Source organism: Schistocerca gregaria, chromosome 10 (genome assembly GCF_023897955.1).
Source record: "Schistocerca gregaria isolate iqSchGreg1 chromosome 10, iqSchGreg1.2, whole genome shotgun sequence".
Classification (NCBI taxonomy): Eukaryota; Metazoa; Arthropoda; class Insecta; order Orthoptera; family Acrididae; genus Schistocerca; species Schistocerca gregaria.
Window position 1 is genome coordinate 140198955 of NC_064929.1, and position 23198 is coordinate 140222152.

A 23198-nucleotide genomic window follows, 5' to 3' on the forward strand; every position below is an offset into this window, starting at 1 on the left:
CTGCATATGCATTTACATATTTGTCTCCTTTGCATGTTTTGATTAAAAACTAGTGACGATGCAGTATTTTAAAAATCTAGATTTGTACAAAGTTACATGTGTTTACAAATAGTGTCTAATGTGTTGAGCCCATACCAACCGAAAAAATAAATACCATTTGATGGATAATTGACCATTCTGGAACATTTACATATGACGAAAATGTTTTATATTGTCCAGCTTGTGAGAAAAACGTTTCGTGGGCCAAAAGTTTCAAATAAATCAGCATATGAAGACAAGACTTCATATTGCAGTAACAGTAACAGAGATTTAATTTCCAAAGGCAACCAAAAAACTTCCTCTTCACAAACTTATAAATCCTACCCTCGAAAGTTTCCTGCACAAATAATTATATAAATCAAAATATATTAGATGAATCAACATTGTGTAAAAATTACCTACTGAGAATGTATGAACATGTTCTCGAAGAAATATGCAATGAACTCAAGGACAAAATTATTTGGATTTCAGTTGATGAAAGTATCCACACTTATGGCTGTTACATTACAAATTTAGTTATTGGTGCATTAAAACAAGAACCTCCTTCTTTCTGTGTAATAGTGTGTATTAGAAAAATATTTCTACATTTTTCTGCAGATGAAAGGATGTTTGTGTTTCTCTCAGGTGCCGCTCCCTATATGATCAAAGCACGAAAAGCCCTCTAAATATTTTATCTCGGTTCGTGTCAGACGTGCTTTGCTCACGGAGAAAGGAGTATGATTGACATTTGGGAATGTAAATAAACTGATTTCATCCACAAATAAAGTGTTTTTTAAGGCACCTGATTGGCGGTAGCGTTCTCGCTTCCCATGCCCGGGTTCCCGGGTTCGATTCCCGGCGGGGTCAGGGATTTTCTCTGCTTCGTGATGACTGGGTGTTGTGTGATGCCCTTAGGTTAGTTTTAATTAGTTCTAAGTTCTAGGGGACTGATGACCACAGATGTTAAGTCTCGTAGTGCTCAGAGCCATTTAAACCATTTGAACAGGTGAATTTTTGCCAGAAATGATAAGTGCCAATGAAGCACCCAAATTCAAATACTGCCCAGTTACCTCAGCTGATGTAGAATGCTGCTTTCCTGTTTATAAAAATGTTTTGAGTGATTGAAGAGACTACCGAACATTTGGAACAGTATCTGATTGTTTATGTTTACAGTACTGGAAGAATGTAAAATAATTGCAAGTGATGCTTTAGTCTGATAATATTAATTAAATGTTAATTATGGTCAAAAACTCCCCTATTGACTTTTGTTTTTGAAATAAAAATATTATGGAGTTCTTCTGCACGTCCCTCTGTGTGTGATACGTGTTGAAGGTGGACCTGTGCATATTGATTGTTTTGTGGCGATTAACTCACATTGCATTCCCTTGTCACTGAGAACAATAGCAAGAAGAAACTATATTTGAAACATGATGTGCATCTTCTTTTTGTAATTTTTTAAAACCTCATCTCAAAACAAACAAAAAAAAAAGAAATTCTTAATGTCCTGATCCTTTGCACAGCTAGCACAGTTGCAATAAATAAGAACAGGTTCAACTTTGGGATTTATCATATTCAGTAAGTACTATGTTTTTATTATTTGATCTTCATGTTTCAACACTTTTCATTCATATTTTGAGCTTTTTGTGTTGCATATAATCCAGCCTCTAACCATAAGGAATAGTTTTGTCATGGCTGACTTTTGCAAGGATCTCAATAATTTTGAGAGAATTTCATCTACTCTTAAGATCCTTGTTTCACCTTGGGGCTTTAATAAAACTGTCAGTCTTCTTGCAGTATCAGATCCCCCATCTCTTCTTGATCTACCTATCCTTGTATGTCTACAGGATTGCTTTCAAGTATATTTTTGTGATATTGACACCCCTATACCTTTCTTCTTTAGCCTTCCCTACTTTGCTTAGAACAGATTTGCTATCTGAGGTCTTAATAATAACACCACTGCTTCTCTTTTTTTCAGAGGTCTCTGATTTTTGTATATGATGTTGTCTCTTTCGTAGCAATACATGCTTCTACAGCCTTGCATTTATCCTTCAGCAATTCCTTATTTATCCTTCGGCCATTTATAATTTGCCAGCTTGCATTTTCTACCAATCTCATCCTTTAGACCCCTGTATTCCCTTTCGCCTGCATCATTTGCTACATTTTTATATTTTCTCCTTTCATCTGTTAGATTCAATAACTTGTGGATTACCCAATGATTTTTACTTCATCATTTTGCCTATCTGGTCCTCTGCTGCCTTCACTATTTCATTTCTGAAAACTACTCATTCATCTGCTATTTTATTCCCTGCTTTAGTCAACAATTGCCTAGTGATCCCTTAGAAACTCTTAAACACTATCTGATTCTTTCAACTTCGTTAGGTATCACCTCCTGAATTCCTTATCTTTGTGAAACTTTTTCAGTTTGTAACCAATAAACTATAGTCTGAGTCCGCATATATCCCTGGAAAGGTTTTGAGTTTAAAATTTGGTTTCAGAATCTCTGTCTTACCAATATGTAGTCTATTTGATACCTTCCAGTGTCTTTGGAGCTCTTCCATGAATACAATCTTCTTTCACAACATTTAAACCAAGTATTAGCAATGATTCAATTATGATTGGTGTAAAATTCTAAAAGGCACATTCCCTATCATTCCTCTACCCCAATCTATGTTCTTCTATTGTTCTTCTTTTTCATAATTTGCCTTCTATTGAATTCCAGTATTCATCATAGATAAACTTCTCTCTTCTCTAACTATCCAAGTAATTATGACAGCTGCCACCCATTCCATATCAAACGGTCCCTTCCCTACAGCCTAGGCCTTCGTGGCAAACGAATCTGCTCCAGTCCTGAATCCCTCGACCATTACACCAACAACCTGAAAACAGCTTTCGCATCCCGCAACTACCCTCCCAACCTGGTACAGAAGCAGATAACCAGAGCCACTTCCTCATCCCCTCAAACCCAGAACCTCTCACAGAAGAACCCCAAAAGTGCCCCACTTGTAACAGAATACTTCCCGGGACTGGATCAGACCTTGAATGTGGCTCTCCAACAGGGATACGACTTCCTAAAATCCTGCCCCGAAATGAGATCCATCCTTCATGAAATCCTCCCCACTCCACCAAGAGTGTCTTTCCGCCGTCCACCTAACCTTCGTAACCTCTTGGTTCATCCCTATGAAATCCCCAAACCACCTCCCCTACCCTCTGGCTCCTACCCTTGCAACCGCCCCCGGTGTAAAACCTGTCCTATGCACCCTCCCACCACCACCTACTCCAGTCCTGTAACCCGGAAGGTGTACACAATCAAAGGGAGAGCCACATGTGAAAGCACCCATGTGATCTACCAACTGACCTGCCTGCACTGTGATGCTTTCTATGTGGGAATGACCAGCAACAAACTGTCCATTCGCATGAATGGACACAGGCAGACAGTGTTTGTTGGTAATGAGGATCACCCTGTGGCTAAACATGCCTTGATGCACGGCCAGCACATCTTGGCACAGTGTTACACCGTCCGAGTTATCTGGATACTTCCCACCAACACCAACCTATCCGAACTCCGGAGATGGGAACTCGCCCTTCAGTATATCCTCTCTTCTCGATATCCGCCAGGCCTCAACCTCCGCTAATTTCAAGTTGCCGCCGCTCATACCTCACCTGTCTTTCTACAACTTCTTTGCCTCTGTACTTCTGCCTCGACTGACATCTCTGCCCTTAACTCTTTGCCTTTAAATATGTCTGCTTGTGTCTGTGTATGTGCGGATGGATATGTGTGTGTGTGTGCGAATGTACACCTGTCCTTTTTTTTTCCCCTAAGGGAAGTCTTTCCGCTCCCGGGATTGGAATGACTCCTTACCCTCTCCCTTAAAACCCACACCCTTTCATTTTTCCCTCTCCTTCCTTCCTTCCTGACGAAGCAACTGCCAGTTGCGAAAGCTCGTAATTTTGTGTGTGTGTTTGTGTGTTTTGTTCATGTGCCTGTCTGCCGGCGCTTTCCCGCTTGGTAAGTCTTGGAATCTTTATTTTTAATACATATCCAAGTAATTTAATAGAAAGAAACTTCCACATGGGAAAAATATATTAAAAACAAAGATTCCAAGACTTACCAAGCGGGAAAGCGCCGGCAGACAGGCACATGAACAAAACACACAAACACACACACAGAATTACTAGCTTTCGCAACCGATGGTTGCTTCTTCAGGAGGGAGAGGGAAAGACGAAAGGATGTGGGTTTTAAGGGAGAGGGTAAGGAGTCATTCCAATCCCGGGAGCGGAAAGACTTCCCTTAGGGGAAAAAAAGGACAGGTGTACACTCGCACACACACACACACACACACACACACACACACACACACACACACACACATATCCATCCGCACATACACAGACACAAGCAGACATATTTAAAGGCAAAGAGTAAGGGCAGAGATATCAGTCGAGGCAGAAGTACAGAGGCAAAGAAGTTGTTGAAAGACAGGTGAGGTATGAGCGGCGGCAACTTGAAATTAGCAGAGGTTGAGGCCTGGCGGATATCGAGAAGAGAGGGTATACTGAAGGGCGAGTTCCCATCTCCGGAGTTCGGATAGGTTGGTGTTGGTGGGAAGTATCCAGATAACTCGGACGGTGTAACACTGTGCCAAGATGTGCTGGCCGTGCATCAAGGCATGTTTAGCCACAGGGTGATCCTCATTACCAACAAACACTGTCTGAAGCAGTTTCTGCATGTTTCAGAAGTCTTTCTTTTTAATATGATTCTGACTGCTTGTTTTGTAACGTGAACATCCTTTTTATTTCTTGAGTGTTTGAGTTTCCCCACACTACCATTCCATACTGCAGGTATGGTTTGAAGAGTCCAGGGTTTACTGTGAACAGAAGCTGTTGTTTGTCTGCTTACTGTGCTAGCTGCTTCATTGTAAGCACAACAGAGCGGAGTTTCTTACAGACAGAATTTGTATGTTTCCATTTCAGCTTGTTATCCACAGTAATACCTAAGAATATAGTATATCCCACTTTTTCTAGTCTCGTTTCATCCACCTCTAAACTGATGTGCACAGCCTTCTCTTTATTTCTGAAAACTGCATACATAGCCTCTTTTAGGTTTATATCAAGTCCATTTTACAGGAACTACTGAGCTGTGGTGTTTGCAAATATGTATGCTCTTCTCTCAATCTGTGCCACAGTTTGGTCATTGTTCATTACTGTCATGTCATCAGGATACTATATTTTCTTCTCTTTCTCCTAAACACCTATATCATTAACAAACAGCAACGGCCCCATTACTGGTTCCTGTGGCACTCCATATTTGATGGTTTTGGTTTCTAACTGATATGCATTCCCTATTGACATATATTGCTCCCTGTTGCCTTGGTATGATTCTATCCACTTCTCTGCTTGCCGTCAACACCGTGGGTTGCCAATTTTGTTATCAGTATTTCATGGTCGATATTGTTGAATGTTTTGGAGAGATTCAGAAACATTGCAGATATAACTTGTTTTTCATTTAAGAACTGTATAATGTATTCTGTCAAATCAGCTATTGCTGATCCCATAGATCTACTCTTTCTGAAACCCTGTGCAGTGGTACATGGATTTATGCTTAATTACAGACTTACTATTTTATCAGTTGATTTGTTTTCACCGCGTAACACCCGCTGTTTATGTCGTTCTTCGTTGCTGAGCGATGTATCACTTTTCATTCTGATGCCGCAACTCTTCCTTTCCTATATCTTTACTACTTTTTATCTATATTAATGATGAACTATTGGTTTTGCCGTTTAACAATTTTTTAATAACTGTGGAAGTATTACAGGCATCGGGTCCCACCTACTGTGTCACCCGCCTATATGTTTTACATGAACCTTTCAAGACTCTGTTTACAAAGAGAAAGCAGAATATCTCTTCCTTTGATGTTGTCCAACAATGACCTGGGAAGCTTGATGCCCTCACAGCGCAGGCTCTTCCATGGTTTGCGGTAGTTTCCAGCATTCATTTTATTCTTTGCCCACTTGCCGCTACTTCAAACTTTCGTTGCGATTGTTGGGCAATGTCTTCCACGTTATCTGCAACATAAATAAACTCTCTTCCCACAGTATTTCTGAACAAACTTAAAGAACATAATAATAATAACTATTCTTACAATTATTCATATAAGTCTTGGTCGATTTAATGAGGGGTGGGACAGGCATAAGCCTTGTGACACCACACATGCTGTGATGGTATGAGAATGTTGTATTTGTCCGGTAATCAACTAATCTATTATACATAAGCATTTCCAGGAGTTTTGAGAAACCCGACATCAGTGAAACTGGCCTGTAGTTGTTGGGGTCATCCTTATCCGCATTCTTGTCCACTGGTACCACCCTCCTTATCTTCAGTTTTTCTGGAAAAATTCCATCTCTGAGAGAGCTGTTTGTCATGTCTAGCAGTGGTGAGGTTATTTGCCAAGTTATTTGATTTATCACATGATTCAATATTTCACCACCACCAGGTGATTTCTTGGACTTTAGTTTTTGTATAGTTTTCCTTAGTTCATTTTCTGTGACTGGTTTCAAGAACATGGTCCTGCTTGATTTTTATGTTAACTTAGTGGCCTTCTTTTGTGGACTACTTGTTTCCAGTTCTAAGTTCCCCCACCACATTTATATAGTTATCACTGAGTATGTTAGCTATTTTACCATCTGTAACCACTGTGTTGTTTATTTTCGTTGACGTGAGATCTGTTTCTTTGTGTGTTCTAGCTCTTCCTGTCTTTCATCATTAATTGTGTTCCAAGCTGCCTTCATCATGTTTCTTGAGTTCATTATGGTAGCATTAATTGCTATTGACTTTGCCTCATAATATTTTTCTAAACTTCTTTTGTAGCATTTTATAATTTTCAGCTTCACCCCTCCGTCTCTGATCCTGCAACTTCCTTTGCAGTTCTATTATTTCACTGATAACCCACTTTGTCTGATCCTGCTCTTTTCCTGTCTCTTCACTTTTGGGAATGCTACATTAAAATGGTTTTTAATTGTTGTAATGAATTAATGTTATTTTTCATTTACATTCTGCATCTGTAGGGCTTCATTCCTGGTTTCCCTGCTTGATATTGTCCTAAACATGTTAATATTTTGTTGACTGATGTTCCTGATTTCTTTGGTTGTTTGTTTTGATTCAGATATGTCCTTACTTCTCGCTCAGTGACTTGCTCACCTTATTGCTTCTTTTATTGTATTTTTTAACTTCTTCCGTTGTTTTATTTATTGAACACAACCTTCATTTAACAAGGTATGATTCTTGCTGTAATATAGCAGTCCACCATGCCAGAGATGTTCTGATTTATTTGTTTAGCATGTATTATAATCTTAACTCATGAATTTTTAGAAAATGGTTAATGTATTTGTTCTTACAGATTGAACCAACATGGGAAATGATAGACAAATTTGTGAATGACATGCACGACGTCATGTCTGTAGACAGCATGCAGTCGACACACCCTGTGTCCAATGCAGTCGGGTCTGCTGCTCAGATACTTCAAGCCTTTGATGAGATCTCCTACACCAAAGGTCAGTAAGCAGTCGCTTGTCACTTAGGAGGGGCAGGCCCAAGTTTGCCTGCTTCCTTTATTTCACATTGTTGTATCTGAGCCCGTGTGCTCGGTCACAATGCGTGGAGACACTAAATACCACAACTATTGATATTTGTCAAAGTTTTAGTGGAGGTGATTTCTCATGTATAGTTCAATTAGTTACATGTTCCGTGGCTCACATTGAATGATATATTGAAATTACAAAGAATGAGTCAATTTAGAGAATGTTAAGTTAATTGGTATTTAAACATGGTTGCATGCTAATCATTTTTCAGATGAGCTCACATAGGAGGAAACAGTATTTAGTTTAAGAACATAGGTGAATGTGTAACTTTTTGTATTGACTAAGCTACTAGTTTTTGGATAAAAATCCTTTTGTGGAAGAGTTTTCAGTAAATAATTCTACTAAACACATTATTTGCAATTTACTCTGTGGGACTGATAATATGTAATAGCTACCATGGACCACATGTGTAACTACACTCCTGGAAATTGAAATAAGAACACCGTGAATTCATTGTCCCAGGAAGGGGAAACTTTATTGACACATTCCTGGGGTCAGATACATCACATGATCACACTGACAGAACCACAGGCACATAGACACAGGCAACAGAGCATGCACAATGTCGGCACTAGTACAGTGTATATCCACCTTTCGCAGCAATGCAGGCTGCTATTCTCCCATGGAGACAATCGTAGAGATGCTGGATGTAGTCCTGTGGAACGGCTTGCCATGCCTTTTCCACCTGGCGCCTCAGTTGGACCAGCTTTCGTGCTGTACGTGCAGACCGCGTGAGACGATGCTTCATCCAGTCCCAAACATGCTCAATGGGGGACAGATCCGGAGATCTTGCTGGCCAGGGTAGTGGACTTACACCTTCTAGAGCACGTTGGGTGGCACGGGATACGTGCGGACGTGCATTGTCCTGTTGGAACAGCAAGTTCCCTTGCCAGTCTAGGAATGGTAGAATGATGGGTTCGATGACGGTTTGGATGTACCGTGCACTATTCAGTGTCCCCTCGACGATCACCAGAGGTGTACGGCCAGTGTAGGAGATCGCTCCCCACACCATGATGCCGGATGTTGGCCCTGTGTGCCTCGGTCGTATGCAGTCCTGATTGTGGCGCTCACCTGCACGGCGCCAAACACGCATATGACCATCATTGGCACCAAGGCAGAAGCAACTCTCATCGCTGAAGACGACATGTCTCCATTCGTCCCTCCATTCACGCCTGTCGCGACACCACTGGAGGCGGGCTGCATGATGTTGGGGCGTGAGCGGAAGATGGCCTAACGGTGTGCGGGACCGTAGCCCAGCTTCATGGAGACGGTTGCGAATGGTCCTCGCCGATACCCCAGGAGCAACAGTGTCCCTAATTTGCTGGGAGGTGGTGGTGTGGTCCCCTAAGGCACTGCGTAGGATCCTACGGTCTTGGCGTGCATCCATGCGTCGCTGCGGTCCGGTCCCAGGTCGACAGGCACATGCACCTTCCGCCCACCACTGGCGACAACATCGATGTACTGTGGAGACCTCACGCCCCACCTGTTGAGCAGTTCGGCAGTACGTCCACCCGGCCTCCCGCATGCCCACTATATGCCCTTGCTCAAAGTCCGTCAACTGCACATACGGTTCACGTCCACACTGTCGTGGCATGCTACCAGTGTTAAAGACTGCGGTGAAGCTCTGTATGCCACGGCAAACTGGCTGACACTGATGGCAGCGGTGCACAAATGCTGCGCAGCTACCGCCATTCGACGGCCAACACCACGGTTCCTGGTGTGTCCGCTGTGCCGTGCGTGTGATCATTGCTCGTACAGCCCTCTCGCAGTGTCCGGAGCAAGTATGGTGGGTCTGACACACCGGTGTCAATGTGTTCTTTATTCCATATCCAGGAGTGTATATTATGTGGTAAGTGGTATACATGCTTATGAAGTGCTGAGTTTTAACAGTATGTACATGGACAAGGTTTGAAACAATATAAAATAATATCACAAAGTTGAAGTTCCATTTCTTCTTCTCGAAACTGCATATAAAGTGTTCACATTCCTTCTAAAGGACTTTATAGATATGCAAGATATTTCATGAGGAGGTATTTCGGGCTCCAGTCTTTTAACTACTTCTTGCACTTGAGCTGTTGTACTATTAAAAGTTGAAAGATCATCATTATCTGCTGTGCCAAAAACAGTTTTTAATAGTGTTCCATTCGCATTCAGCCATCCTCTCTTTGTCCATACTAGAGAATATGGGGTTGTACCAAGTGCTTGCTCCAACTGCTCTCTCAACTTATCATAGCAAAATTTAAGTGCATAATATTCACTCTGTATATCCTGTATTGTATTGCCCTGTTTTGCTTTCTTTAGCACTTCTAAGGATATACCTTGCAACAATCTCAGTTCATTCCTTACCTTCATATTACAAAGATCAGCAAGCATCTGATTCTAGAAGATTCTCTCTGGCTGCTGTGCAAGCAAAACCCTGTTCCACTAAGGCAGGTTGACAGTCCCTTCTGCTCCAAAGACGGGCAAGATCATAACAAACGCTAAACTCCATCTAAGCACCAACCTCACCATCACTTAGAGGAAATCATTTACATGTACCCCTCCCACCTTTGAAAAAAGTGGGAATACCACAAAAAATTCTTATATTCCTGAGTACACTACATGAATTTTTAAAAAATTACAAAGAAAAACAAAGAAAAAAATCCTACTATTACCCACTGTATACATCCGACCACATGTTCCTTTGTCTCAACCTGTAAGCTCTATTCTGCAGTATTTCCTTACTCCTTTGCTTCTTACTTCTAGTACATGGCAATTCTGCTGGTACTTAAGGAAAGGAGTCTTTGGCCGCTTGAAAGATGTTCTAGCAATTTCATGTTGGCCCATTTTACCTTTTGCCAGCATGCTTTAGAAATAGCTTTCTGTTGAGCACAACCACAGCCAAAGTAATCATGTTTCTGAAATAAACTGCTTCCAGCTGTATGTGAACTTTCACAGGAGCGCGACTGGTTTCATGATTTGATTTGACATCACAAAGCCAGTGACATTCTGTAAAAGTTCGTAGTAGGTAGTGGTTAATTTCAGAAACATAACCCCCTTTAGAGTCTTTGTAAATACCTTCTTTTCACAACTTTGGTTGAATCGCAACAAACGGAGATGGCATTTTGCATCCATATACAAAGGTGATAACCTTGTTGCTGTTGAAGTTTTTTAATTGTAGGCACTAACTACAAAATTTAACTATATATCCCAATCTAGATGTTGAGATTTCACATAATGGCTTAGCATCTTTGGTATAGCCTTACAAATTCTTTCTGTGTGACAATTTGCCTGTCGGTGGAAAGGACACACTGTTGAACATCAACACATGTTTTTCTCCACCAGAATCTTTATGCTACTCTTCTATCCCTTGTTCTCTTACCCCCATGACCTGATAACACGATCATGATCATCATAGTGAACTGTGATCTTTTGCTTACCGTAATACTTCTGTAGTAGGCTGTGAAAATTTTCAATGCACCAGACACTCTTCATCACTTGCTTGCAATTTCTTCAGAATTTTTAGATCAAACCCAGAGACTTGCAATGCCTCAGTCTTCCTTTCAAGAGTGTCAGCATTCATGTGTTCAACGTGTGCTTTATGGATTACATCATATCGAAATTCACTTAGTTTCAAAGCCCATCTCATTTGACAACTTGGAAAACCTATAGCGCCAGTAGCCATTTTAAAGCTGCACGATCAGTAATCATTGCGAACTTACATCCGTGTGGATAACACCTAAAGTAAGAAGTACCATACGTTTATGCCAACATCTCTTTTCAGTGGTAGAATAATTTTGCTTGGCCTTATTAAGCTGACAAGATGCATATGTGATGCAGTGTTCTTTCTAATCTGTGATTTGCTCCAAAACTGCTCCTAAAGCTGTACCTCTTGGCATCACACCACAATACGCATTCTTTCATGAAATCTGGAAAAATCAAAACTGGATCTAAAGTTAATACATCTTTTAAATTTTAAAACACTCTCTGAAACTCAGGTGTTGTTCCTTCCTGCATTTCCGTTTCTTTCATGCCACTTTTGCAATTGTGTATCTTACAATCTAGAAACACTTGCATCTGTTGTACCCAATGCATATAATTTACCATTGAGTTCAACCGTTTCTTTGTAAAGGTTGGTTCTAGCACATTGCCTAACAAGGAACCCAAGCATCACAGCAATACCTTGTCTCACAGTTGGTAACATTTCCATTTGCTCATGAAACCTTGTGCTTCCCATCCTAAACCTCAGCCGTGTGTCCTAATTGAATCAACTGCACCACTAGTTATAGCGTGCAACCTTTACTTTGGTTCTTGTAGTCTGCTGTTATTCATGAGATCCAAACTTACAGCTGATGTGTGTGTCCCTACATCTACAAACATTCATATTGTTTCCCTTTCAACCAAGCCCCAACAGTGTGTCACTATATACACTTTTAATTCACTACTATTTAATGGGAATACTTTTTGATGGTAGGAAGATTCCCACTGTCATTTAATAACTTATTTTCCCATGTTTCTTTGATCTTCACACCTGTGCCTTATGACCAACCTGCTGACAAAATACTGTGGTTGGCAACACTGTGTTTTTAAATGATTCTTTCTTCCACACTGATAACATTCTTTGTTTGGCACAAACATTTTATGATCGGTCTGAGACTTAGTAGCACTATCTCTCTCTTACAAGATAAGTGGCTACACGCAGCACTGCTGCTAAGTCTTCTGGACTTCCCATTCTCTCTCTGCAAGAAAATTCTTGAGAAATCTCTCTTTGGAACACATTTAGCACCTTATCCTCAGCTTCTTTCAATGAAACTGCATCAGCGTCCTGTTTGTCTCATAAGTTTGAATGTTCAACTTGCGTATCCTGTCTGACATTCATCATTTTTCTGAAATTATTTAACTTCTCTTGAACAAAACAAGTACTGTTTTCTTTATGTACCATTGTTTTAAGCCATTTGCTGACTCTGTAAATGTGGTTACGTTACTCAAAACCTCATGGTAAATGATGTGTATCTTAGCCTTGCCCAACAAGCGCAGTCTGACTATCTACAATGATGTTTGTTTGGATCAGTCACGCAACTGGCCGAGAATAACACATCATGAATAAAAACAGTAACGTCCTCCAATGTTTTGCCAGAAAAAATGGAAATAAGACTCGTGGATACAGGATCCCCGGATTGGGAAGATACTGCCAGCATTGTTTCAACTTCATGAGGATCTGATTGTGAAGCATCTCCTGTTTGACCATGCAACTCCTGCGCCATTTTCTCATTCTGTTCCTTTAATAATTTAACCTGCTCTGTCAGAGATGATACCATTTCTGCTCTAATCATTGCTCATGCTTGTGCCAAATTATTGCAAGTTCCTTTTCTGTCGCAGTAAGCGTTATATACCACACAAAATACTAAAAATTACTACTTCATTTCATACTAAATTACTAATAATTACTTACTACTTCATTTCATTGACACCCAACAACACTTAACACAGGACTCTTTTGCACGACTCTACTTCTCACAAGTGCAATTTGCAGGGATAAACATATCATGAGGTGCACTGAAGCCAGACAAATTACAAATTTTACAATCTACCGGAACTGAATAACTCCTCTTAAATTCAGATACATCTGTGGGTTCACAAGGCTTTGCATGAGTGACTCTAAACTCCATGTGTTCTGTTGTGGACATGATCACAACCGTGACATACTAGTGTGAGTAGAGTAACAAAGCTTTTCAGTGACTCACCCCACAGTTGTTGTAACTGCTGGTGTAGCTCCAGTATGAAACACTTCTGATGCCAGTGCTGCAAGTGCCAGAAGCACAAACACTTCCTGACATAAATTTTGCAAGAGGTGGCAGTAGAGATGATTCTGTTCAGAAGCACTTTTCCAGTTTGCTTAGATTCTTGACTCACTGATGACTTCAGCTGTCATTACCCCTCGAGGATTTGCACTGTTCAGCCCTATCGAGGTGGCTGATGCTGGATGCACCATTCCTGGCTGGGTGTTGCTACAGTGTTTGCCACCGTAGTGGCTGCAGTGCTGGCTGTACTGCATTGCCACAGGAGTGAGTGAATGTGGCACTTGTGTTGGACTTAACACACCATTTTCAGAGGTGCTCTTCCCTTACTACTCACCGCCATTCTTCTTCATCTATCGAATCACAGTGACGGTTGTCGTGTAACCTCATATTATGACAATCTTGACCTGCTGTTCAGGCAGGCCCTGGTCAGTCCACCGAAGTAACAGGGAAGCTGGTGTCCTGACGTGGGACAGTAGGGAGGACACCCCCCTCCCCTCATATCCACTCACTTACGACAACGGCAGGCTGAGGTGTTGAACTGTGCGACAGGTGATTATAGTAAGGTAGCCATCTCTCCCAGTACTGGCTGTCATTGCTCAGTAGTGTGCAGTAAATCTACAACAGACTTGTGTCAGACGTCACTTTACTGTAGAGTGCAATTGTTATGTACCCCATCAGTCAATACGCCTTATGAGCTGATATGCTGGCGTTTTTATGAAGTGAAGTAGCAACTAATATTTTCCCAATGTCACTTGTAATGAACACATAGATCTTGTTATTGTGTAGGTATCAGCTGTTGTCACTCTGCTGTACTTGTTTAATGAGTTTGTTATTGTATAGGATGGGTTTGTTGTAGTATAGGACTGGTTTGCAAAAGCTCATGGCACACTTTGTTGCATTAGCTATACCATTTCTTTCATTATGGAATGAAGATGATGCGGTCCTGTCCGGCTGCTCTGCTGTGGTCCATTGTCTGGCTTGCCAGAAGTGCCGATAGTGTTTTCTCACCTGACCCACTCTCAGTGTTATTCTTTGCACCCACCATGTGTCAGTACCACCATAATATAAGCAAAGTAGCTTCGTTCTGAGACTCAGAAAATTTTACTGGCTTGCTACCTTGTACAAAGTTGGCATAAAACAATATTACAGGAATAAGGGATATTGGGTTGTAACTGTCATGATCATGTTTATCTCCCATACCAGAAAGTGGGACAAAAATTGTGGATTTCAAATACATCAGGGAATTTTTGAGAGCATAAAATTATATTGACTTCAAAAGACTGTTACTCCACTTTTATGGAAACAGGAATAAAGGAAAAGCAGATACCACGAAATTGACTGATGAATTAAAAAAAAAAAAAAAACTATTTAAAATTGGCTGGAATTGTGCAAGAAGGTAGCCAGAACAGAGAAATTTTCTGATCTAAAGTTCAACAATGACAAGATGAACCGGGAGCGAACCAGAGAAGCAAAGAAAGTAAAATGATGGAATGACAGAGGGGAACAGCTGTGTAGTGGACCACTGCTTCTCCAAAGGAAATTATGTACTCTGAAATAGAAGACAGACTTCTTATTTGGTTCTGTTGTACTTCTAAGTAAATTCCAAAATACTTGTAGGATTTTTTTTTTTTTTTTTTTAGGAGATAAATCTTCCAATCTGTCTGTGGTTGTCTTACCATTTGTGCTCATCTTTCCATCTGCACTCACCAGAACATGTAACATCATCTGTAAACTTTTTTACATAGTCGTATCTTTATGTGTTCTTAAAATTATTTATTCTACTTATTCTTCTAGTGGTGGATGAATGTAGGATACATCTCACAAAGCTGTACTTCTTTCTGGTTGTAGCTTCTTTACCTGCCTATTCTATTATGGTAACTCTATTGGTGCACAAAACAAAGATATCAGTGTAAATTAAGGAATGTGAATAATTCTGCAAATTGCTATCTGCCACATTTTAAAAAGCAAATGGTGATTGTGTATTAATTTTGCAGGTGCCTGCCTTATTCGGATGCTAAATCACAGTCTAACAGAACCTATGTTCAGGAAAGGAATGGTAATCTATATTGACAAGTGGTGAGTATAAAAATCATCTTGGACTCCATCCATCTTGGTCTTCCATGGCTTATTCCTCACGTCTGTTGGAGTGGGCTCTCCTAATATGTATACATCATTTCATGGCACAGTCCTATTGTTTCTGTGTCGTCCTGTACGATCCTAATCTATGTATTTGGTTGTGTCCTGGGCCTCTTTTTCAGTTCTTTTATTTGAAATACTGTTCTTGCCATAGGGTTGGGTTTACAGCGCGTTACGCACTCACACCAATGAAGCATTACTCTTGAAGATTTTCTGCTAAGTTTTCACCTTAACTGAGCCTTGGAAGTGGTCATTTCTTACTCTCCCTTTTGTGACTTCTATTTCAACCTCCCAGTTTTCATACAGTTTTCAGTCTCTTTATGTATGTAAGTTGTAAATTTTATTACCAATTCTTACTTGAACTGATGAGATGGAGTGATAAGAGCATTGACTAGATGTAGTTGTGGTTTTGAACTGATAGCCATTCTTGAGAAGTGAGAAGTTGCAATATATATATATTCCATTTTGTTTCTATTTACTCAAACTTCTCTACAATTTGAAATGCATAGTCAAATAAAGGCTAAAGCCAATTATATTTGCAATAAAATGACATAAATAACTTAATAAAGAAGTTATAACAATATTTGGATTTCTTTCAGGTCAGCATTCTTAATATATATTAATGTTACCAAGTTGTTAGGACTCAACTTTAAATATCTTTGGGGTCTTAGCCTCATCTGGATGCTCCACAAAATATGTACAAATACTTCACCTACTGCCCAATAACATGAGCTCCGTCATCTTAGTAGTTACAGTCAACCCAGAGTTGCTTTTGAAATCAAAACAGGAATTGAGAAAGAAGATCCAATTGTTCCTACAATATTTAAAATATTTGTTAGAAGTTTACTTCACCTTGTTCAAGGAAAACTACCAGCAGAATTTTCAGTCTTTTTAGACCACAGACTGATTAAAACTAGTTGTCACTTGACATTTAAGTACCAAAGTTGCTGCATTATCACATCAAGTACAGTAAGCAGGGAGCTGTCACTCTGCATCACTCACAGGGTGGGGGGGATACAAAATCGCTTTAAATCTGTATCTTCCACAAAATATAATTAAGAAATCTCAAATTCACATATGAGATTAGAGCTGTTTGTTGTCTTTCAGCATGTCAAAAATCTGTTCTTCATTTTAAGTAGGAAAAGAGTTAAAATCAATTTTTTTAATTTATTTAACAGATTAAATTTTCCTTTTCTTAAACAGCTTCAAACTTACCACTCCTCATACCAAAATATCTCGCTTAGCAACTAATCCTGCAAAATTTTCATACTGCATTGCATTTATATAAATAAGATACTATCAACTCTTTGAAGCACTGTTGTTATGCACCTTCATTCTTCTGGTTCCTGTGTCACTTTCACATGGTCCAGTGATTTTGCCAGTTTTCTGGTTTCGCTTTTCAATTGCCTCCTTCAAAAGACATTCCACTTTGGTCAACATAATTTTTCTCTTTTCTGCAGCAATATGATGTTTAACCCAAGCTCAAATCAGTCCTGTCACGTTATAGTGGCAAAGGTAGGGGACAATGGGAGCATTTATATGTCCATATTTTGTTTGCTGTTCTATCCACAATGTAAACTGGATTCTTTGGCTTGTTCTATGACAAGTTCTAACAATACTGCCCTTGTCAACTCACTGTCAGACCATATCTTAAATTTCTCTAGCCAGGAAACAAAGTCGTTTTTCTTTGTTGCCTTTGTAGGTGCCTTGTCTTGAAAAACTGGAGGATGTGAAGCATTAGTTCTAACAATTATAGAGTTTTTAATTAAGTTTTGGCACAGTGCCTTTCAGCCATTCCACAAAGATATTGTGATCCATCTCTTTGTAGTATTCGGAGGTCCTGATTGAAATGAATAACGGCAGACAAGTAGAAATGAAACATTTTGAAGTTTTGGCATGTGCTACAATTATTCTTTTTCCTCTACTATCAAGAGCTGCTGTACTACGGCTGATGGTATCATTTGTTCAGTCTTTTTAAACTGTGTCCCACATTCCCCCATGTTTCATCAAGCCAAATATCATCATCAAAATTTGTCCCCACTAAGAAAGTGGCATCATCAGGCTGCAATACCTTGGTGTTCCATTAAAAACTTGTGGCCAGAAATGGATATACAGTGGAATACTAGCTTTTTCACAACTTGTAAAAGGACGATCTACTACCCTGAAATACGTCCACTGCTACAAGTGTAGCACGTAAGCTTCTTAAGTGTTGGATTCTCCTTCCGAGAATAATATGCGTATATACGACATTGAATCACATCTTCCTGAAAAGAGTAGAGATATGTGACTCTCTTCTCAAGTTGCTTCTTTTTCCCAGGTGTCTTCAATGTAGATGACGCACCTGATTCTCCTTTCATGAGTTTCTACTTGCAGATTCAACACACAAATTGTGTGACTGATGATTGTTCATAAACACACAATATCGAATAGTTTTTCAACAATTACAAGGAGTGTGCAACCTTGATCTGACTCACTTGAGACCACATTGCTGGGCACATGAAGTTAAATGTCACCCATATCTCTCACTACTGGCTGGAACAATGGTTCAGGTAGGGCAACAGAAGGACAATGCAGTGGAAGCCAACAGCAACTGACTCACAACTGGTGTACTGATGGCGAGAGCCATGCAGCTTGCTGACGGTCAAGTGGCAACTAGTTTTGACTGATAGAGTTAGTTACTGCTTCTTTCAACACTCTTATACTCAGATCATTTTGTTGTTATGGCTAACTCACAGGAAGCCCTGGACGCAGTTTTGAATGTATTCAGTGAGGAATACATGGGCATCAGCATAGTTGTTAACATCAGTGTACATGGCCAGGGAGGGAGGGAGAAGTTGTTGGATTTGGCTTACAATGAGATCTTACAGGAGGTCGAGTGGTCAGGACTTGTGAGTGGGCATCCAGGGCTGCCATTAAATGACAGAACAGGAAATTAGGTGAAATGAAGAGAAAATATTTCAATGTACGGTATACAAGGAGAGCACCTAGGAGGTCGAACAAATAATTGAAGTGGGCAATGGAAGGGAAGGTGGTTCATGTTGATTGACGTTGGCAGCCAGTCGTGGAATCAGAGATGGAGGCTCTGCCTACTAAGAAATCTGTTCTGCTCAAGGTCTGGATCACAAGAGAGGGAAGCAACCGTGTTTTGCACTGCAGAGCACTCCAGAGTCCATACATGTGACCTGTATCCCACGCATGCTATTGGCTAAAACCCATGGCATGAATTTCAGCAGAGAGCTCAAGATGTCTCTTGTCATCAGCTTTAACTGGACAGAACTGCCTCAGTTCTGAAAGACAGGAAACTTGTGTCATGTAGGCACTGTCAAAGTTGCTCTCAGAGAAGAGTTGTAAAGCTCTGACTGTGGCCTTCAAAATAATTTTTGTTAAACCAGTTCTCTATAATACTCCTTGATTAGTTGCCACCTCATACAACAGGAACATTCAAATTTTGCATCAACCATCTCCAAATACCAACTGTACAGATCCAGCCTTAAAACTATGTGGTGAATTATGCAGAAAGTTTGAGCACTCTCTGCATGTTGGAAATCATCTCTCGACCAATGTAAATATGGACACTGAAATCCAGTTTCACACAAGATATGTTAGCAGAGCCTTTGGCCATTTGCGGGACAGGGCTTTTGGTAGTTGTGACCTAACATGATGATTGAGCTCTGTCCATTGAGCCGTCACTAAACCAGGTCTCACTTCAGAGTATGAGTTTGAATCATACTTGTCAAATAGAATGCAAAAGGTTGTGCTGAATAATTCAGACAATGTCGGAAAGGTAGAAAAGTATAGTGACTGGCATCAAACCATGGAGGGAGTTGTTCAATTTTGAGTCGACTCCCATTTCTTATATATGTGGATTAACATTCCATGAGCAAGGCTTATACTTTTTGCAGAAGACACTAGTGTAATAAATCCCACTAGAGAGAGAGAGAGAGCAACAGAAGAGTTAGTAAATGATATTTTCCAAAGAATTATTAAGACATTCCTGTGAAAATGGATTCTCCCTAAGTTTTGAAGAACACAGTACATATAATTCTGTACAACAAATAATCATACCAACAGTTTATGTAGGACATGAGCAGGTGTCAGTAAGTAGGGTACAATGCTTAAAATTTTTGGATGTACATATTGATGAAAACTTGAACTGGTAGAAGCATATTACTGAGCTTCTCAACCAATTAAGTTTAAATACTTATGCTCTTCATATAATTACTAATCTTGGGAACAGACATATCAGCCTCATGACGTATTTTGCATATTTCCACTCTATAATGTCATACAGGATAATTTTTTGGGGTAACTCATCACTTAGGAAGTAAGTACTGATTGCACAAAAGCGTATTGATTGCACAAAAGCAAGCAGCAAGAATGATAATGTTGTACCCACTCATGAACGTCACATAGATACATCTTCAAAGAGCTAGGCACTTTAACTGCGCCTTCACAATACATATTGTCACTAATTAACTATGTCATAAATAATCCATCACAGTTCAAGAAGAATGGTAATGTATGTACCTACAACACTAGACGGAAAAATGACCTTTACCGATAGTTAAAGCTGTGTCAGTGGCTCAGAGAAGAGTTCAATATGCAGCAATAAAATTTTGTGATCATTTGCCCAATAGCATAAAATATTTGATGGGTAGTGAAGCAAGTTTCAAATCTAATTTAAAATTATTTTCATCAATTCCATTGATTAATTTCTACTTTTTAAACTGTAGTTGCTTGAGTAGGAATTAAATGATAATGTATTTTAATACTAATTATGTATACATATCCTGTAAACTGACTCATTCCATATCATTTCTGTAAAATAATCATTCAAATGATCTATGGAACATGCTTCTAACTAACTAATTAACTAAGGCCTGGATCATGCACAGAAGATATTTGCAGCTTCTTGAGAAATTGGGGAAAATAAATATTGCCAGTGTAAACACCATCAACATCACCAGCTTTGGTCAGTTGGTCATATTACCAATGTGCCTGATATGTGTCAAATAATCCCAACACAGGCATGGAGAGTGACATTGAGGAATGAAATGATAAAGAGTAATTCCAAAGTCATACTTTTAAAAATGCCAAATTGACACCAGTAGTTTGGAAACCAATGCCTCCAATCATCCGAAATGGCATAGTAAGTACTATTTATAACAGTGCTTTGAACAATCACCCAGGGGCTCAGCATTCACTTGCTGAGTACGGGCTTGGCGACCCCGGGGTCCTGAGCTGGGGACTGGTCTGCGCCGCCAGTGTCGGACATGCTTCAGCGACCTCCGTACGGCGTGGCGGTGAAATGTTGTGTGCTGCGGGGAATGGTAATCTTGGCTTGATAGCCTGGATTGCGAGGAAGGCCAACCTCTATAAAAACCCCTCAATCTTTCGGTGTGCCCCGCACCTAGAAGATGTATGGCTGTTGGGTTGGAACAGTCGCAAGCGGGCAACCTCTGGGGCACCTGCCGCACCCCAGTTGTATAAGGCTTACTCAGGCACGCGGGGCTCTGTCTGAGCGGACTTTTAGTTCCCTAGCTGCTCGTGGGACCGCAATGGACCCTTCGACCTCTACATTTCCCCCTACCAGTGGCTTGGGTGGGCCACTGGTAGGACAACACACCCCATCGAAAAAGCAGCTACGCGCTGCGAGTCCTCCAGCACCTGGTGTTGCTAGAGATTTAACAGAATGTAGTAACGGAGCACATGCTGATAATCAGAATGTGTTTTTGATTATTAAAAGGAAGGAGGGTAGCTTTGAGAGGGTTTCTCCCTTTTACATCCACAAGGGTCTTGAGGGAATTGCAGGAACACTGAAATCTGTAAAGCAACTGCGCAATGGGACTCTGTTAGTTGAAACTTCTAGTTCCCGTCAAGTCGCTGCCCTTCGGAAAGCAACCTGGTAGGAGAGTACGCTCTCGAGACCGAGCTCCACTCCACTTTGAATTATAGTAAGGGTGTTGTGACGTGTAGGGACTTGGTGGATATCCCCATAGACGTGTTAAAATCTGAGTGGGCTGACGAAGGAATTGTTGACGTGCAGCATATTATGAAACGAGTCAATGGGGACCTCGTCAAATCTGACTCGTTTATTCTCACGTTCAGTTGCCCGAGACTCCCAGAGCATGTTAAAGCGGGTTTCTTACGTTTACCCGTATGGCCATATTTCCCCAACCCAATGGGCTGTTTTAAATGTCAGCGCTTTGGGCATACTACGTTGGGGTGCAATGGAATAGCCACTTGTGGTAAATGTGGTCAGCCTGCCCATGACGGAGCCGATTGTTCATCGCCTGTGTAGTGCGTGAATTGCTCTGGGAGTCACCCTGTCTGGAGCCGGATCTGCCCCATCTATCTCGAAGAACGGAAGGTACAGGAGATTAAAACATCTAAGCGCATCCCGTATGGTGAGGCCAAGGAGCTCTTTAAGGCCATGCAACCTCCTGTGTTTTCAACATCTTTCGCTTCCGCTCGCAAAAAACCAGTACAACTGGCCACTGTTGCTACGCAAACGGAGGTTGCTAGTGTTAGCACTAATACCTACGCTTGCCAGTGCACTTGTGCTGCTGTGGTTGTTTTGCAATCTGCGGCTCTCCCCGCTACATCGGACAAGGCCGTGGTTGCTGACATTGAGGTACTTCCGGCCTCTCCCCATATGGCGCCTTCTGCCCAGGCGAGTCAACCTCAAACTGTTGACAAGGCTCTGCATTCCAAGCCCCCCAAGACAAAGCCTCAGAAGATGAAGGTTCTGCCACCTGAGGAGACTAGTCAGCGTCGGTCCGATGACGAGGCCATCGTACTGTCTGACATCTCCCGTGGGTCGTCATCGGAGCTTATGGACATTGATGTCAACCAGGGGCGATCTTCTTGCCCCAGGAATAAATCTCCGGCCAGTATGGTCTCTCCTCCAAAGCACAGAGGCAGGGTGAAAGTTCAGCCACCCTGATCACTGGCTCCCATATTACAGTGGAACCTGAATGGGTTCTGGACGCATGTGGCCGAATTACAACTCCTTATACGACAGTGCCTCTTGTGCTTATGTCTCCAAGAGACACATTTTCGGGCCACTGATTCTCCTTCTTTACGGTGCTATACCGTATATCGAAAAGATGATCTGATGGGGCAAAGGGCAAAGGGTGGTGTTGCGGTTTTTGTCCGTGACATGCACCCCTCATCTGAGCTCCCTCTCGTCACCGACTTGCAAGCAGCTGCAATTGACATTCTTGTGGGTCGGAGGCTCACAGTCTGTTCAGTTTATTTACCACCTCCAGATGCGATAGACTCTGAGGCTCTCACGGACCTTATTAGCCAACTCCCCCGCCCATTTCTTCTTCTGGGGGACTTCAACGCTCATAATGTCTTATGGGGCTCTCCGACTACTTGCCCCAGGGGTCGCATTCTGGAAAGCATCATGATGTCTGAAGAACTGTGCCTCCTCAACTCTGGTGCTCCCACTCATTTCTGTACTGCTTCCGGGTCGTCATCGGCTATTGACCTTTCCTTTTGCTCTCCAGCACTCGCGGATTCTGCTCTTTGGGAGGCTGCAGCTGACCTCCATTCTAGTGACCACTTCCCCCTTTGGATTCGCCTCTTGGATGAGGCTGTGGCATTATCAGTGCCACCCCGGTGG

At 41.2% G+C, this 23198-nt stretch overlaps 1 protein-coding gene across 5 annotated transcripts in view; it reads left to right on the forward strand.

Moving 5' to 3' along the window:
- Window positions 1-23198, forward strand: part of LOC126293305 (aminopeptidase N-like) — a 721098-nt gene that overhangs the window by 451858 nt on the left and 246042 nt on the right. For all 5 annotated transcript variants that reach the window (XM_049986440.1, XM_049986441.1, XM_049986437.1 and 2 more), the window contains 2 exons: window positions 7412-7565; window positions 15427-15508. In XM_049986440.1, the coding sequence (XP_049842397.1) occupies window positions 7412-7565; window positions 15427-15508 (236 nt within the window). The remainder of the gene's footprint in view (window positions 1-7411; window positions 7566-15426; window positions 15509-23198) is intronic.